Source organism: Triticum urartu, chromosome 1A (assembly GCF_056163025.1).
Source record: "Triticum urartu cultivar PI428250 chromosome 1A, HENAU_Tu73, whole genome shotgun sequence".
Lineage (NCBI taxonomy): Eukaryota > Viridiplantae > Streptophyta > Magnoliopsida > Poales > Poaceae > Triticum > Triticum urartu.
The window spans coordinates 519544175-519562049 of NC_141873.1; the positions used below are offsets into that span (position 1 = coordinate 519544175).

The window sequence follows — 17875 nt, forward strand, 5'->3', positions numbered from 1 at the left end:
TGGGTTCCCGACGGCCCCCGACTGTTACTTTGTGGCGGAGCGACAGGGCAGGTTGAGACCACCTAGGAGAGAGGTGGGCCTGGCCCTGGTCGGCGTTCGTGGATACTTAACACGCTTAACGAGATCTAGGTATTTGATCTGAGTCTGGCCATTTGGTTTATACGCACTAACCATCTACGCGGGAGTAGTTATGGGTATCCCGGCGTCATGGTATCAGCCGAAGCCTTTGTGACGTCAGCGACTGAGTGGCGCGCGCCGGATTGGAACGTAAGCCTGCTCTTGTATTAAGGGGGCTAGTTCTGCTTCCGTCCGCGTTCGCAACGTGCAGGTGTGCTAAGGGCGATGGGCCCAGACCCCTGTGCGCTTAGGTTTAGACCGGCGTGCTGACCTCTCTGTTGTGCCTAGGTGGGGCTGCGACGTGTTGATCTTTCGCGGCCGGGCATGACCCAGGAAAGTGTGTCCGGCCAAATGGGATCAAGCGTGTTGGGGTATGTGGTGCACCCCTGCAGGGAAGTTAATCTATTCGAATAGCCGTGATCTTCGGTAACAGGACGACTTGGAGTTGTACCTTGACCTTATGACAACTAGAACCGGATACTTAATAAAACACACCCTTCCAAGTGCCAGATACAACCGGTGATCGCTCTCTCACAGGGCGACGAGGGGAGGATCATTGGTTAGAATTATGCTATACGATGCTACTTGGAGGACTTCAGTCTACTCTCTTCTACATGTTGCAAGACGGAGGCTGCCAGAAGCGTAGTCTTCGAAAGGATTAGTTATCCCCCTCTTATTCTGGCATTCTGCAGTTCGGTCCACATATGATACCCTTACTCCATTTGATACCCATGCATATGTGGTGTAGCTCCTTGCTTGCGAGTACTTTGGATGAGTACTCACGGTTGCTTTCTCCCCCTTTTCCCCCTTTCCTTTCATTCTGGTTGTCGCAACCAGATGCTGGAGTCCAGGAGCCAGACGCCACCGTCGACGACGACTCCTACTACACCGGAGGTGCCTACTACTACGTGCTGCCCGCTGACGACGACCAGGAGTAGTTAGGAGGATCCCAGGCAGGAGGCCTGCGCCTCTTTCGATCTGTATCCCAGTTTGTGCTAGCCTTCTTAAGGCAAACTTGTTTAACTTATGTCTGTACTCAGATATTGTTGCTTCCGCTGACTCGTCTATGATCGAGCTCTTGTATTCGAGCCCTCGAGGCCCTTGGCTTGTAATATGATGCTTGTATGACTTATTTTATTTGTAGAGTTGTGTTGTGATATCTTCCCGTGAGTCCCTGATCTTGATCGTACACGTTTGCGTGTATGATTAGTGTACGATTAAATCGGGGGCGTCACAACTAATGACCTGTATTACGGAAATAGAAAATGTATTTTATCACTTAGTGAAAACTAAGATGCTCTCATAGTATAATTCCAAGAAAATATGCAAAAGAATCTAGAAGATTTAACTATTTAAACCAATACATAAAAGCTCAAAGTAGGGTTATTACAATTGCATGCATGATCAAACTAAATCTTATTTTCTAATTGAAATATGACATTGGTGTTTCGAGAACTTATCTGAGGTGCCAAACCTTATACTTACAACAAAATAAATTGGAAGGTCGCACTTGAAAATTGTGCAACAAACAAAATACTCCGATGGAGCATGCCATGGAGGTTTAGGCTACTGGCACAGATGTCAAGAATTTGAAAGACATATCAAGACATGAGCAATTTAAAACAACAACCAGAAGTGCACATTACGTCCTAAAAGTACAATGTCCCAAAGTACAATGATCAGACCACCATAGAAGGAAATGTAAGTGATAAAACCTGTGAGATGACCAGGAAAACAAGAAGGGACTACCAAATCTTGCAAATACAATTAATTAAATCTCGCTCCTGTCCTTGCGGTCACACATGGCTTGCTACTCGGCCTTGGCTCCCAATATACTACACTCTGCAGGAATTACATATAAAAACAATATTTCAGAGAACTAAGAATGAAACTCTAAATTCCGATTAAACTAATCATTTTTGACTATACATGATAATAGCATGACAAACTGAAGCTCATACATCTTACATGTGAAAATAACAGCATTAGCTACCATCATGCTGCTCCATTTCCTTGCACACCACCATCATACGTGATAATAGGATCATCCATCTGCTAGATTATTTTTTGGAGAATCTAAAAGCTATCCAATAACCTCCATTGATTCTTTTAGCATTACGATCTAGTCCACCTTGCACACCACCATCATGGTCCAAAGAGTGAAACTGAAACATATGGTCTGGTTTCATGTGAACCTAAACTACTATGATGGAACAATGAACACAAAGGAAACGTCAAAATAGAATTATTTTTTAAATATTTTTCTGATGAATGATCCGAGTGATAAGAGACCCAAAGCAACATAAACACACCACTATTATCCTTCTGAGATATGGATGTTGAGGAATCAAAAGGTTTGTCAGGAAAATACTATATTTTTTCAAAAAAAAATATTTGAACTAAGAAATCTTCTCTTATAAAGGGAGAATTATTTTAACAAAGTTAACATTCATATGTACAGCCAAGCGCTAAATTTTTATTGGTATATTGTTTCAGTTCACCAAAAACCAAATTTCTCCTTAAGACATCTTGAATGAAATTTAGGGGGGGGGGGATTCATTAGATGGATATGGAGATACCATAGTTCGAGAAATTCTGAAACATAATAGATACTCCAAATACCTGTAAAGCAAACAAAGAGTAAACAAGGTATTAATCATTACTCAAGTTTATTTTACAATGTACGTGCACACACGTCAAGACCAGCACATCCATATAATTTAGCATGCTAATGGCTTTCAAACTTCAAGCAAAAGGTATCCGGCTACTTCGTGAGTTGACCGTATAATACAATCAACCTGTGTATGAGTGAAATCAGTCTGTCTATTTGTTCCGGTGAGATGCCCATGCGCCTACCCATCTCAATCATGTTTTCCAAAATAAAGGCACCATCTTGATCACAACGAAATTTACTTCTAGTTGGTCATGTCAGTCATATGTTGTTGGAAGTAGTCAGTAATCAGTTGAGCCTGAAAAGCAGTCGCTAACCAATTAGGCACTGTAAGGGCTGATGGTCCTTTTTTCTATCATAAGACTAACTTTCTTCTATGAAGCTGATAGGCGTTTCAATTTTTATGGTGTACTCTTGAAGATCTGATAGCTAGATATGTTCTCAAGAAATAAGATGAAGCTAAGATTCTACTACATGACTAATTATACCCACCACCAAAGTAACAATAGTAAGAATCAAGCTGCTACTAAGATTTTAATTGCAAACGTACGACAATTTGTGTTTGGGTCACTCTTATTTGTGAGCTTTTTTTCCTGGTAAATTTTTGACGTCTGTTGCTCCAGTCCAAGGTGACATCCTCCCATGACGAACTTTGGTTCGCTGTGTGGCTAAGTCGTCAGAGATGTCTTGTCCGACGACCGGCAGCCGCACATGAGGGCGTTCTTGGGGATCATGAACTTGTCATCCTCTCATGATCACGAGGTATGCCAGTTCATAGTAGTATTGCCAGAAGCAGGATTCTAAGTAATTTTTTAAAAATGGAACACAACTCAATCTTGTCGACAGTCCTGAGTTTTCAGAAGAAAGCACAATATCCTTACCTAAACAATGTACCGCAAAATGCTATCTCTCAAGGTGTAGATCTACCTGCTTTCCAGCAACTATTTTCCTCCTTTCACACTGCACCAAAATTTAAGACTCACTCAGATTCAGATCACATAAAATAAAGCCGGTGGGAATAGCTTGGAGTGGGAGGTGGGAGGGAGAACGAAAAAAACGGTGTTGGTGGGACGAAATTTAACCGGTGAGCGGAGACTACCAACTGAGACATTAGGAGTACAGATGACCGGATGACGGCTACCTCACCTTCGCCATGGCGCCCCCTCTGCTTCACACCGTACTTTCCCATGAACTGCCAAGGATGAGTCCCCCGCCAACCACCCTGCTCTCCGCCCTGATCCCCCCTCGTGTTCATGTCCATCCACCACGGCCATCAAGGGGGCCGAGACATGCGCCACCCATAACGACCCCAGCCAAGAAGGTAGATCTGATATCTCTTGAGCCATTGTCATAGTGTCTGTTATTAAGTCTTGAAGCAACCAACCAGTACATTTACCCTTATGTCATAACCAAGAAAATGTACGGCTTGCTGAAAAATGCAAGAACCACTCGCTCATGCAATTTTCTGTAAATCAATCTCTAATGAAATGCAATTTGCCATATTTTCTGAAGTAGGGAAATAATTTCACGCATACAACAGACCAATCCCAACCCCGTCCCTCTCACTCTCGGCCCTCACCCTTATCACAAAATCCACTAACTATTGTTCTAAATAAGCCAGTGATTGACGCCACCATGGCAACCCAGCAGCAAGGGACAAGGGCGGCAACAACCTTCCTATCTTAATGCTAGTCACCCGAGGCTCTACGATCCCTTACCATCAAAATCCTTCATTGCACAATCTCGAAGAAAGTAGCTTATTGGAAACAAAGAGGAAAAGTTAGAGCTTCCATCCAGAGGAATGAGAGCACAAAATATTTCCATGGTTCTGCCTCTCAAAGGTTTAGGAAAAATAAAACTCAAACCCTCGTTCCAAATGGAGTTGAGCTCTCTAACCACACCAAAAAAATAACCCAACACACTGACTTTTACAATGATACACTATTAAGAGTCATAGTACACCTATAGGGTTTCGTTTGGAGGGGATTTATAGTCTGGGGTAAAATTCACAGGCCGGACGCACTAATGAAATTGAGGTGGGTAATTAATAGGGTGTTTCCTATTTAGCGCGGCAGGCACCAGTTATAGCCACAGAAGCATCATCTTATACATGTATGTAACACAGCCTAGCTAGTCAAACAAAGAGACTGTAGCTTACTCAACAGATAATTCCTTCAAGACAGGAAGAGGATAGAAGCTTAACTCCAGTTGTTTATGAGAAATATAATATGCTCTTAGATATGCAACTTTAGAATATTTAGAAGGCCTGCGGTTTATTAATTATCACTACATCACAACCATTGCAAATGGTGGCATGCCACTTGAAGTTCTTTGAAGATTCGCATGATTACTTGGCTCTCTTGTGACTTGGCAAGATTGCAAAGCTTTGTGTGAAAAATTCAGGACATCGTTGAATGAGAGAGGGCATGTCTTACAGATTAGTAACTTCTGTGTTGAAATTGTGAGTTATCAGGCAAGTACCTGAAGTAGGATATCCACAATTGTAAACATCATGACATATTTAAACCTCTCGACCTTCCGTTTTCATGTCTGCATAGGCACTAAGGACCAAGTCATACTTGTTTCAATTGAAGGGACAACTTTAAAACATTTATTCTCTGCCTTGGTGAACATCATGACATCTTTAAACCAAAGAAAATGCATGATAATGTAGAGAACTGAACATGGACCGTTGGAAAAAATAAACTCACTAATTCAGATTGACTACAATCAGTCCAAAAGTCAGATTTCAGACCAAGGCAAACCAGGAGAAGTGATACTACCATATTAGGTAATTGACCACATACGACACTATACATCAATGAATCGGGGTCATCATAGCATGTAATAACAAAAAACTAATGGGATGGCCTCCCTTATAAATCACACCAAGATGAAAAATAGTTACAAGCAGGGTCTAATAGTTTATTGGAGAGAGGAAAGGTAGTAGTTCCATTTATCCTTAGAAGACGATCGATTAGAAATTATGCACAAACAAATCACTTATTATAACATTTGACTCTGACTTCTATAACCTGTATGAATCTGCTTTAAAATCTTTTCTAAATTGGCCCGACTTACACCAGAATGAGCTACACAAATGATGTGATGAATGTGCTATTAGTGATACCTGGTAGGAGGCAATCATTAGTCGAAAGACGGAAAGTGTCACATGTATACTAATAGATATTGTGTACATTTCCTTGTTTGAATATTCCTGCTCCACTCTAAATATGTTTGAATGAATTATGCGGCAAGCTACTAAAGGAAAACAATACTTATCTCTTTGGGCTTACTCTCCTTGAGCCATTGATTTCTCATTTTGTCAAAAAAATCTTGATCTAATCCCACTTCCCTAAGCACATATAACAATTCTGGTCTATTTTTACTCTAGCCCATTTATGAAATCCACCAAAGATGTTGAATAGAACCTTTAGTCTGCCAATCCATGAATGATGTGTGTAGAAAGGGTGGTGCACTGGTTTTGTGAAAAAAACTTCCGGTCACAATTTACTAAAATCTAAATGAGTAAATCAAATCATGTACCACAGATTCTTTAGTTTTTCAAACTTCCTATACAAAATTAGATCGATGGATATCATAATTCAGTATACTTCTTAAGTAATCAATCACCTGAGGATAGAGCCTCTCAAACCGGTAGTAGTAAGACTCTTTGTTGATGGACACTATTGTACAACATTCTTCATCTTCTTAGTAAAAGCCTTCAGGCCATCGATCCAGTTGTAGCCGACGCCGTCACTGAGCTGCATTCCTTCTGCCTACACAAGATACAATGTGAAGGGGAACATTGCAGTTGCAGAAAGCATTAGTTCAGAACGCAGCCGATGTGCAGGCGACCGAGGGCCCCTGCTCCATGGCATCGACCACCGCTCATTGGCCACGACCACCGCGTCAGACCGCTTCGGCTGGGCTCCGCTTCATGTTCAACGTCGTCCTCCAACAGTGGGCGCACACACGCAGGCCATGAAGGATGGGAGGCGACGACGACGACTTGAGCAGGAGGATGGAGACAGCACGAGCAGGAGGACGAAACCAGCCATATAGAGGCGATCAGAACATTTGCACACAAAAAAGGGAAGGGCCAGAAAGTGTGCAAAACTGGGTGATAAGCAATGAAAATAAATAGAGTAGTACTGTAAAGGGAATGGGGCAATTGGCGATAGCCAGGAAGTAGGGACCGTGCGGTGCATAGTCGTGGTCGGGCTGGAGCGCGGGTCCTCGTCCTCCTCTGCGTCACCGTCGTCTTCTCGCCTACTATTTGAAATCGGAAGAAACGCAGATCAATCACACACAAATCGACAAACCAGGATAGAAAAAGAATATTTGAACAGAGTCGTCTTTCAGCATACATAATGGTGCTTACTTGTGCTTGGACTCAACCTACATACATGAGTGAGTGTATGTTAGGACCCGAACAGTAATTTTGGATCTATCTATGAATTTGTAAAGGAAATTGGTAGGATCTTGTGTAGGTAAGAGGAATGCTAGGGTTCCAGTATATTAGCCATGACGGCGTTGAGGGAATTCATCCAAAAGCATATTCGTTCCAGCCACAACCCGGCTAGTTATAGGGAGGGGTTTTAACCCGAACGGTAAGAACAGTAACTGTTACAACGGTAATAACGCCCAACGGTCGAGATGATCGCCACCTATTTGATCCTAGCCGTTGGATAACTGGATCGTTACCCGCGACTTAACTGAACTTATGACAGGTATATATCGAGGCCTGACATTGCTCCCCCCTTAAGACACAATGTGTCCTCACGTTGTTCTTTCTGCCGCATGCCAAGCTTGAGTGGTTTCCTGGAAGAACTCCGGGAATGCATATTTGATGAAATCTGCATCTTCCCATGTTACTTCTGCTGGAGATAAGTTTTGCCACTAAATGAACCACTGAACCAGTGGAATGTTGTGTCGAGGCACTTGCCTAACTTGCAAAACTTCAGCTGGCCCAGTTTTTATAGTGCCATCTTCATTGACCATTGGGAGATAAGGGCTGGGGATTGATTTTGGTCCAATGTGCTTCTTGAGCTGGCTCACATGGAACACTGGATGTATTTTTACTTCCTAGAGAATTGCAACTTGTAAGCATATTTGCCAATTTTCTGAGTGATCATGAACGGGCATAGAACTTGTTTTGCAGTTTGAGGGCTCCTCTGAACCCAAATGCAGCTAACCTGTATGGTGCCATTTTCAGATAGACCATGTCTCCCACTTCAAATGTTCTTTCCACCCTCTTCATATCAGCATAGTGCTTCATTCTATGTTGTGCCTTGTGCAAGTTTTCCTTTATTTGCTCCAACATGTGTTGCTTAGAGGAGAGGAATTTTTGAGCCTCTGTGTCTTCTGGACCAGGAATTGCTAGCTCACTAATTAGAGGAGGAGAAAATCCATAGAGAGCTTGAAAGGGGGACATTTTCAAAGCAGTGTGATATGTAGAATTGTACCAGTACTCTGCCAGGGGCAGCCAAGACATCCACTTTGTTGGTTCATTTGTGGTCATGCACCTCAGATATGTTTCAAGACACTGGTTTACTCTTTCTATCTGCCCATCAGTTTGTGGATGGTAGGCTGTGCTGTATCTCAGCTCCACTTTTAAGGCCTGAAAGATGTCTCTCCATAGTTTACTTGTGAATATTCTGTCTCTGTCTGAGATGATCAACTAAGGAGGTCCATGCAATCTAATGATCTGATCCACAAATGCCTGGGCAATAGTTAAGACAGAATAGGGGTGTGCCAATGGAATGAAATGAGCATATTTAGTAAACCTATCCACCACCACCATTATGACCTCCTTTCCTTGGGAATTGCGCAACCCTTCAATGAAATCCATTGTGACATGCTGCCAGGCCATATCAGCCACAGGTAGTGGATCCAAGAGACCAGGTTGTAAGCAGTGTTCAGGCTTTGCTCTCTGGCAGATAGGGCATGCAGCAGTGAACTTTTCCACCTCTTGCTTGAGACCAGGCCAATAAAATATATTCTTGATCCTCTGGTATGTGGCTCTCACTCCTAAGTGTCCTCCCACAGGTGAACTATGTAATGCTTGAATTAACTTAGTTCTTAAGGCAGCATTATTGCCAACCAGTATTTTTCCCTTATACCTGATAATTCCAGCATGGATGGTATACTCAGAGTCAGCAGATGGTTGTTTGAGAAGCAATTGTTCCATTAATTGTTGAGAAACTGGATCATTTTGGTAACTGGAAATGAGATCTTCTTCCCAAACAGGTGTGATAGCAGACATAGCTAAACAACTTGGGAGTACTCTTGAAAGAGCATCTACAACTCTGTTTTCACTTCCTTTCTTGTACTGAATTTTGAAATTAAATTCCAAGAGTTTCATCATTAGTTTGTGTTGTACTCCTTCTGTAATCTTTTGATCAGTAATGAACTTTAATGATTGTTGATCTGTTTTAATGATTAACTCATTTCCAAGTAGATAGTGCCTCCACTTCTTCAATGCTTCCAAGATAGCAAGAGCTTCTTTTTCATAGGTGGACAATGCTGCATTTCTAGGGCAAAGAGAAGAACTGTAGTATGCAATTGGTCTGCCCTGCTGCATTAAAACTGCTCCTATTCCTTTCCCTGAAGCATCTGTCTCCAATACAAATGGAAGAGAGAAGTTTGGTAGGGCTAGTACATGAGCTGTTGTTAGTGCTTTTTGCAGGTGTGCAAATGCTTGATCATGTTCCTATTTCCATGAGAATTGCCCTTTCTTGAGAAGATCATGTAATGGTCTACAGATCATGCCATACCCTTTTATAAATCTTCTATAGTAGCCTGCTAGGCCCAAGAAACTTCTCAATTTAGTAACAGAGTCTGGTGTTGGCCACTCAGCAATAGCTAGTATTTTCTTAGGATCAGTTGCTACTCCTTTCATAGAAATGATGTGTCCCAGATACTCCACTTGCTGCACAGCAAAAACACATTTGGACATTTTAGCAAACAGTTGGTGCTCTTTCAGTAATTGCAACACTATTTGCAGATGTTCCTTGTGCTCTTGTAGGCTCTTGCTGTATATTAATATATCATCAAAGAAGCCAAGCACAAATTTCCTGAGATAGGGTTCAAATATACTATTCATCAGTGCTTGGAATGTTCCAGGAGCATTTGACAACCCAAAAGGCATCACTAAATATTCAAAGTGCCCCAAATAAGTCCTGAATGCAGTTTTCTGTATATCTTCAGGACGCATTCTTATTTGGTGGTAACCTGATCTCAGATCTATCTTTGAGAAATATGTTGCTCCAGGTAATTCATCCAGTAGGTCCTCAATAACTGGTATTGGAAACTTATTCTTTACTGTGATAGAATTTAGTTTCCTAAAATCAGTGCATAACCTCATGGAACTGTCTTTTTTCTTGACTAACAGAACTGGGGCTGCATAGGGGGCTTTGACTGTGCCTTATGAGGTCTGCAGCTAACAGTTTTCGAATTTGATCTTCCATTTCTTGCTTCTGATGTTGGGGAACTCTATATGGTCTCACATGAGGAGGAGTTGCACCAGGGACTAATGGAATAGTGTGGTCTAGAGCTCTTTTGGGTGGTAGTTCTTTTGGTTCCTCAAATAGATCAGCATACTGTAATAGTAGTTTCTGTATTTGAGGAGGTGTTGGTGTTCCTTCATGTGCTTCCATCAGTATATTATGCACTTGTAACAAAAACCCTTCTACTCCCTTATCCAACAGCTTATTCATTTCCTCAGCTGGCACTTCTTTTATGTTGCCAGAGTTGTTGAAAACTGCAGTAGTGACAGTCTGTTTTCCTTCCATAGTAAAACTGAATTGTTTCTCAGGTATGTTGAATGAGACAGGACTGACTATAGTCATCCAGTCATAGCCCAGGATGACATCATGCCTTGGTAGTGATAACACTCTGAAGTTGTGAGTTAACTTCAATTTTGCCATATGGAATTCACAGTTTGGAACCACTGCTGTAGATAGTAATTTTCCTCCTCCTGCTAGCTATTGTTCTGCCCTTGACAGGTAACAGCTGGCAGTTGGCCTTAACAGCAAAATCCTGGTTATTGAAAGAGGATGTACTACCAGAATCAAGTAAGGCTACTGCTCTTTTGCCATTAATGTATATTATAGCAGTAGGAGTTGGAACTGCTAATTGATGTCCAATTGCATGAGCAGAAATGAACATTGCTTGTTCCCCCTCCTCTGTATTCTCTTGCTGGTCTTGTTGTATTTCTTCTTGATCAATTATAATTTGTTCTGGATCATCCTGTTGCAGCAAGTGAATGTTGGGAATTAACTTGCATTTGTGTCCATGCACCCATTTATCTCCACACCTCCAACACTCTCCCACTTTCCTGATTTTTTGTGTAGTGTTAGCTGTTGTTTCAGCTTGTCGCACTAGAATTTGTTGTTGTGTTTCCACTGCACTGAACTTGTTCTGCATTGTTCCATTGGATTTCTGGTAAAAATTGTTGTAGGAGGTGCCTTGTTTCTTAACAACAGTTGCTACATGTGGGTGGTTTGGTTCTATATCCTTGGCCATGCAATAAGCATCTGTTAATGTTTGTGGCCTGAGAGGTCTAATCTGAAACTTAATTCCATCTCTTAGTCCATTGACATAACATCTGACAAACCAGAGCTCTCCCAGCTCAGGGTTTTCCTCTTGCACATCAGCCATCAAATCCTCAAAGATTTTTGTATATTCAGAGACAGTGTAACTGTTTGACTGAATTAAATTTTTCTGTCAAGTCATAAGAGCCCTTGTCAGAAAATCTTTTAATCACTTCAGCTCCAAACTGTTTCCAATTGAGTTGTTTCTTCAGTAGACCAGATCTCCTAAGCCACACATCTGCTTCATCTACTATATACATTTGAGCTAGTGAGACTTTGTACTCTTCTGGAGCTCCAGCCATTTGAAAATACTTGTTACATTGTCTTATCCAACCTACTGGGTCTGTTCCAGCAAATCTAGGAAAATCCATCCTGGGGCCTTTGGTCATTGATTTCATAAACTGGGCTTGCATATTCTGCTCATAGGTCCTGTAATAACCCTGCCATAATTGCCTGTCTCTATTCTGATGAAAATACTGATTAAATGCAGGTGTGTTTGCCCTCTCTCTGGCAGTAACTGGAGTTCCTATTGTACTTGCATTTTCAGCTCTCCCTTGCTGACCATAACCAGGAGGTACAGTAGCTCTGTTTGTTCTAATAGGAGGTAGGTTCTGCAACTGAATCTCTTCCAACTGCTTAGTCTTTTCCTTCTTTGTTGCTAACTGTTGTTTCAGTTGCTCAATCCTAGCTGTTTGTTCCTCTGTCTGCTCCCTATGCAGAGTAGGAGATTTGGCCACTTGTGTTGAACTAGATGGCATGTCTTGCTGGGCTGCAGGTTGAGTTGCTTTCACCAAAGTTGTCAGAACAGTGCTGATCGTCGCCAATTGCTTGCTCAAATCACGCACAACTTGTTCAACTGTACCCACTGTTTCAAAGATCTGCCCCTGCTTGGCTCCAATAACTTGTACGTCCTCTTGCAATTTTGACACCTGGTTCTGCATCTGGATGTTATCTTGCTGCAGAACTCCGAAATCCTTGCGCAAAGAGAGAACCTCCTGAAGATCCGCCTCATCGATTGTCTTCGCGCGCCCCATCTCCTGATCTGAAGCGAAAAAGAGGAATTTTACCACTGTATGGACCAGCAACCCGAATCTCACCTCAGATCCTGCCGCCGCCACAATCCACGCCTCCTTGACACACGGATCGGAGTTGGAACGCGGGATTTTACCGACTGAGCGATGTGCTCAACCAACCGCTCCCGCTCGGCCGATCTGTGCCCGAATGATCGCCGCCTCCAACGCCGCCCCGGTACCGCTCGCCGCTGCCGACGTCGCCTCTGCTCAATTTGATCCCGATCGACACTTAGGGAGGGAATTGGGTGGGATTACTCTCTCTCTGGAAAAATTGCTTGGCCGAGGAAGAAACCTATGCTCTGATTACCAATTTGTTAGGACCCGGACAGTAATTTTGGATCTATCTATGAATTTGTAAAGGAAATTGGTAGGATCTTGTGTAGGTAAGAGGAACGCTAGGGTTCCAGTATATTAGCCATGACGGCGTTGAGGGAATTCATCCAAAAGCATATTCGTTCCAGCCACAACCCGGCTAGTTATAGGGAGGGGTTTTAACCCGAACGGTAAGAACAGTAACTGTTACAACGGTAATAACGCCCAACGGTCGAGATGATCGCCACCTATTTGATCCTAGCCATTGGATAACTGAATCGTTACCCGCGACTTAACTGAACTTATGACAGGTATATATCGAGGCCTGACAGTGTAGCGCTCAACAACCAAGGAGAAGGACAGGAACAACATCTGGAGAGAGCTATCTTCTACATAAACAGCCATATGGAGGCGGTCAAAACGTTTGCACACACAAAAGAAATGAAACTAAATATTAGTTCTTTGAAGGAGAGGGAGAGGGAGGAGCTACCCAAGCAAAGGGAAGGGCAGGCAGGAAGCAGGGGCCTTTGTGCAGTGCATCGTAGTGGTCGTGCTCGAGCTCGGGGCCTCGTCATCTTTGGCGTCATCGTCATCCTCGCCTGCTATTTGGAATTGTAAAAAACGCAAATCGATCGCACACAAATCAACGGGATGAATCGAAAGAGGAAAGGCGAGAGGCGGATCGAACCTTGGGAGTCAACGCCGGCGGTGGCTGTAGGGAGCTGGATACCGAGGCTGGTCAGGCGAGAACAAATCCGGCGCCCGGGTCCTTGGAGGTCGAGGAAAGGGAGGCGCACCGACGTTCGTCGCCGCCGCGCTCGTCCCGACCGGCGGCTGCAGCAGGGTGCGCCATCCCGTTCCCCGATTCGACTACCTGTTGGACTCGTCGCTGGCGAATCCTGCGGTGCGAATCCCGTGCCGCACCTCCAGCCCAGTCCCCACATGCACGAGCTAGGGTTCCGGCCGCGAGGAGGGAAATTTCGTGGGTTTGACGCGTCCGCGAGGGAGAGAAGGAGAGGGGAGGAGGAGATCCGACGGTGGGGTAGACGGTGGAGGATGGGAGGTCGCCGGTGGGCTGAGGGAGGGGCGCGCATAGGCGGCATGGGCGGCCGGGAGCGAGGGAGGAGGTGGGGGCGGGGCAGCGCCGGGATCCAGGAAGGTTGGGGGTTGGGCGGCGCCAGTGGTGAGGGAGAAGGTGGGGGCAGGGTGGCGCCGGGAGTGAGGGAGAAGGTGGGGCGGGCCGACGGCAGGATCGCAGGAGGAGATGGGGAGCGGGCGCCGCCGAGAGCCAGGGAGGAGGACAGGGCTGGCGGCGTCGGGCGGTGACGAAGGGATCTGGAGGCCTCGCTCGTGCGTGCGAGTCGCCTGATTTTTTGTCGTTGTTTTTTCTTTCGTAGGTCTTTTTTCGTAGGTCTTTTTTCGCTGGTCTTTTTTCATTGAGGCATGCGAGTGCGAGGCGTGCGAGGACAGGAGGCATCGCTCCCTTTTTACCTGGTTTTGGTTGGTTTTCTTTTTGGTACCGGGAAGTGGGAGGTGGGATTGAGGACGAAAAAAATCCGGACGAAAATGATGGGACGAAAATAAAACCCGAAACGCGACCTACCAACTGAGACATTAGGAGTAGAGACTCGGTGCCACTGATGCTCACTTAGCATTAATTAGTAGTATGTCTTTCTATGCAGTTCCAGTTGGGCCACATATCTGCCACTTTGTTGCCGCCAATTGTAGCCCAGCTTGACACAACAACCTAACTAACCTGGATTTGCATTGTGGCCTCAATAGGGGAAATACACTTTGGTTCCTGGTTGTATATGCACCTTATATGTAGATTTTTTTTAATATTTTAATAAAAAGTCAAATAGGTAAGAACTATTTTGACAAAACACTTGACTTACTTTTGCACCGATATATAAATGTCGACGAAAAAACAAAAGTTGACCTCACAGCAAAAAAGACAAAATTTGTTTGCTATTGTAGGTCACTATTCACACTATTTTAGCCAAAAATTTGTCTTTTTGTAAAGAAGTCAAAAGGATATTTTCTTTTGTGGATTTTATTTCTCACGAGTACAATAGAAGGTCAAGTTTATTTCAAAAATATTTTCAGGAATTTTTGACTTTTTGTTGAATTACTAAAAAAAATTCTCATATAGGGTGCATATGTCCCCATAGACCAAAAGTTCCCCTCCCCTCAATAGAGACATCCACATGGTTGCATTGTGGCATTAAAAAATCACTATAGTATTAATATTTTAAGAAATACATGAATTAATAATGAGATTAATGAATTAGGGGAGCGAGTATCCATGGGTATGTCTAAGTTGTCCGCCGCTACTCTCCACGCTGCCTTCACCATGGTGTTTTCATCTTTTAAAACTGTCACTAGTTGTCAATTTTCACCGACAGGAAAGTGCCCGCCAGTGGAGACTACGCCTCCATTGATTGAAGCTTAGTGATGGATATGCTAAACCCGTCTGTGGAGGGGTTTAAGCACCCAGCACGGAAGGGGTAATCTGGAGTAGTATGGCTAGACGAATGAACCCCACACATATTGACTGAACCGGCGTCTGTGACACAAACGAAGGAAGTGAGGATAGTCGGCTGCTGCATGGGGACTGAACCTCCTGACGATAATGTTGCGAACTTTTGGGAGACCTCACTGGATGTCTTCATACGTGATCAGACATGGTAAGGCTTGACCCAAAGATTCATAAAGGAATTAATGTTGAGGTACAAGATGGTTTGTGTGGTTATGAGTACCGGACATGTGGGCAAAACTTGTTAGAAATAGGGAGAAATATTAGATTGCATTAAATGTGACACAATGTATCAATTGAGGAGTAAAGTTAAGGAAGAAAACTTAAATGAAAGAAAATCTAGCACAAATTTACAGCTTGGGTGTAAAAAGTGGAATTCACTTGGGAAGTTAAGAATGTATAGTTTCAGTGTCTCCAACGGTAACCCTCAAACCTCTCGCAACCCGTTCGGACTGCGCAGTCCGGAGGTATTGTGCCATCCAACGTGGTCCTGCATCGGTCCGCAGAACGGTCTGAACGCACTTTGTCTCGCAAACTGAAGACAAATCAGGAGAGCTTTGCGGGCGTCTAGACAGCACCCACACCCGCTTTTGACCACTCTCACCCTTCCCTCCTTACTTGCGTGTATTCTCTTCTGGAGCCAGGTGCCCGCATTCATGCTGGTGTAGAGCGGTTGCTCCGTATTGACGCCGGTCCAGAGTGGACATGGCCTCTCACTGGCTACGCCATTGAAGCGGCGCGCAGCTGCAACTTATGGGATGCGTTGAGATTTTCTCGAAGAGGAGAGGATGATGCAGCACAGTAGAGATAAGTATTTCCCTCGGTTAAGAATCAAGATTATCAATTCAGTAGAAGAACCACGCGAAACCTCCTGAACAACACCTACACACACAAAAATAAATACTTGCACCAACGCGATCAAGGGGGGTTGTCAATCCCCTTGGCGGTTAATTGCAAGGATCAAATCTGATAATGGTAGGATAAACAAAAACACAAAATCAAAGAATGGAAATAAATCACAGCAAGGTATTTTTGAATTTTAATATAAGATAAAGGTAGACCCACTACTAGGAAAATGGCTATAGATAGGATTGACACTATTGGCGCACCAGGGAAGTAGTGCGCCACTACTATATACTAATGACGCACCAGTTGGTGATGCGCCATTAGTGTGGAACACACTAATAGCGCACCGGTTGGTGATGCGCCATTAGTGTGGAAGACACTAATGGCGCACCAGAAAATAGGTGCGCCACTAGTGATAATTTTTTTTACACACATACTAATGACGCATCCTACAGAAGTGCGCCATTACTAGTTCTAACTAGTAATGGCGCACCAGACATGGAGTGCGCCAGTACTGATTTTTTTATTCTTTTCTTTGCAAAACTACTAATGGCGCACCGCCTCACAGTGCGCCATTACTAGTTTAAACTACTAATATCGCACCGTGTAAAAGCGCGCCATTAGTATATATTTTGATATCATGAATATTTTTAAATTTCATGGGCACTTTTTGATATCATGAATATTTTTAAATTTCATGGGCACTTTTTGAATTCATGAATAGTTTTTCAAATTTGATGATATTTTTTCATATTCAATATGATAAAATATTGAATATTCATGAGGACACTCGATCTCGATCCCCCTCCATCTCGATCTCGATTCCCCCTCCATCTCGATCTCGATTCCCCCTCCATCTCCATCTCGATCTCGATCCCACCCGCGCCTTCTCTCCCCTCTTCATTTAAAAAAATAATAATAAAAAAGTTCACCGCTCCACCGCCGCCGCCGACCCACCGCACCCTCCCCCGCTCCACCGCCGCCGACGATCCACCGCACCCTCCCCCGCTCCACAGCCGCCGACGACCACCGCACCCTCCCCCGCTCGACCGCCACCGGCAACACCCCGCACCTTCCCCCGGCCCGCTCCACCGCCGCCGCCGACACCCGCACCCTCCCCCACTTTTTGAAGATATTTTAAAATAACAAATTTGATGATATTTTCAAATAATAAATTTGATGATATCTTCAAAAAACAAATTTGATGATATTTTCAATTAAAAATAAAAAAAACAAATTTCATCATATTTTCAAAAAAAAAATTGATGATATTTGATGATATCTTCTGTTCTAGTCCTCATGAAAATAACAAATTTGATAAAAAACAAATTATTAGATGCAACAAGAAATAATGAAAAAAATGTTACTAATGGCGCACCAAAGGAGGGTGCGCCATTGCTGTCAGAAAAAAAAGTTACTAATGGCGCACCAGAGGAGGGTGCGCCATTGCTATCAGAAAAAAAACTAGTAATGGCGCACCAGGGGGTGGTGCGCCATTGCTATAGTGTCTAGCTAGATACCCCTTCGCCCGATCCCCCCTTCCCTCTCCCTCGCCAGATCCCCCTTCCCTCCCCCGGGGCGCCCGCTCCGACGACCCCCAGCCCGCTCCAACGACCCCTGCACCCGCTCCACACCCGCTCCGGCTCCCCCGCCTGCCGCCACGACTGCCAGCCCGACGCCGTGGCGTACCCAGCCGTCCGAAGCCTCCGCTGCCCCGCAGCCG

The 17875-nt window shown here is 44.0% G+C and overlaps 1 protein-coding gene and 1 pseudogene across 1 annotated transcript; both read right to left on the reverse strand.

Moving 5' to 3' along the window:
• Positions 1 to 6044: 6044 nt before the first annotated feature.
• LOC125527904 (uncharacterized) lies at positions 6045 to 13879 on the reverse strand. Its single transcript, XM_087539865.1, has 4 exons — positions 13459 to 13879; positions 13261 to 13372; positions 7173 to 7189; positions 6045 to 7063 (listed from the first exon to the last, which is right to left on the reverse strand). Exons 1-4 carry the CDS (start codon positions 13871 to 13873, stop codon positions 6615 to 6617), a joined length of 993 nt encoding a protein of 330 aa, XP_087395991.1. The 5' UTR covers positions 13874 to 13879; the 3' UTR covers positions 6045 to 6614.
• LOC147992154 (uncharacterized) lies at positions 10727 to 12419 on the reverse strand (annotated as a pseudogene).
• Positions 13880 to 17875: the final 3996 nt, after the last annotated feature.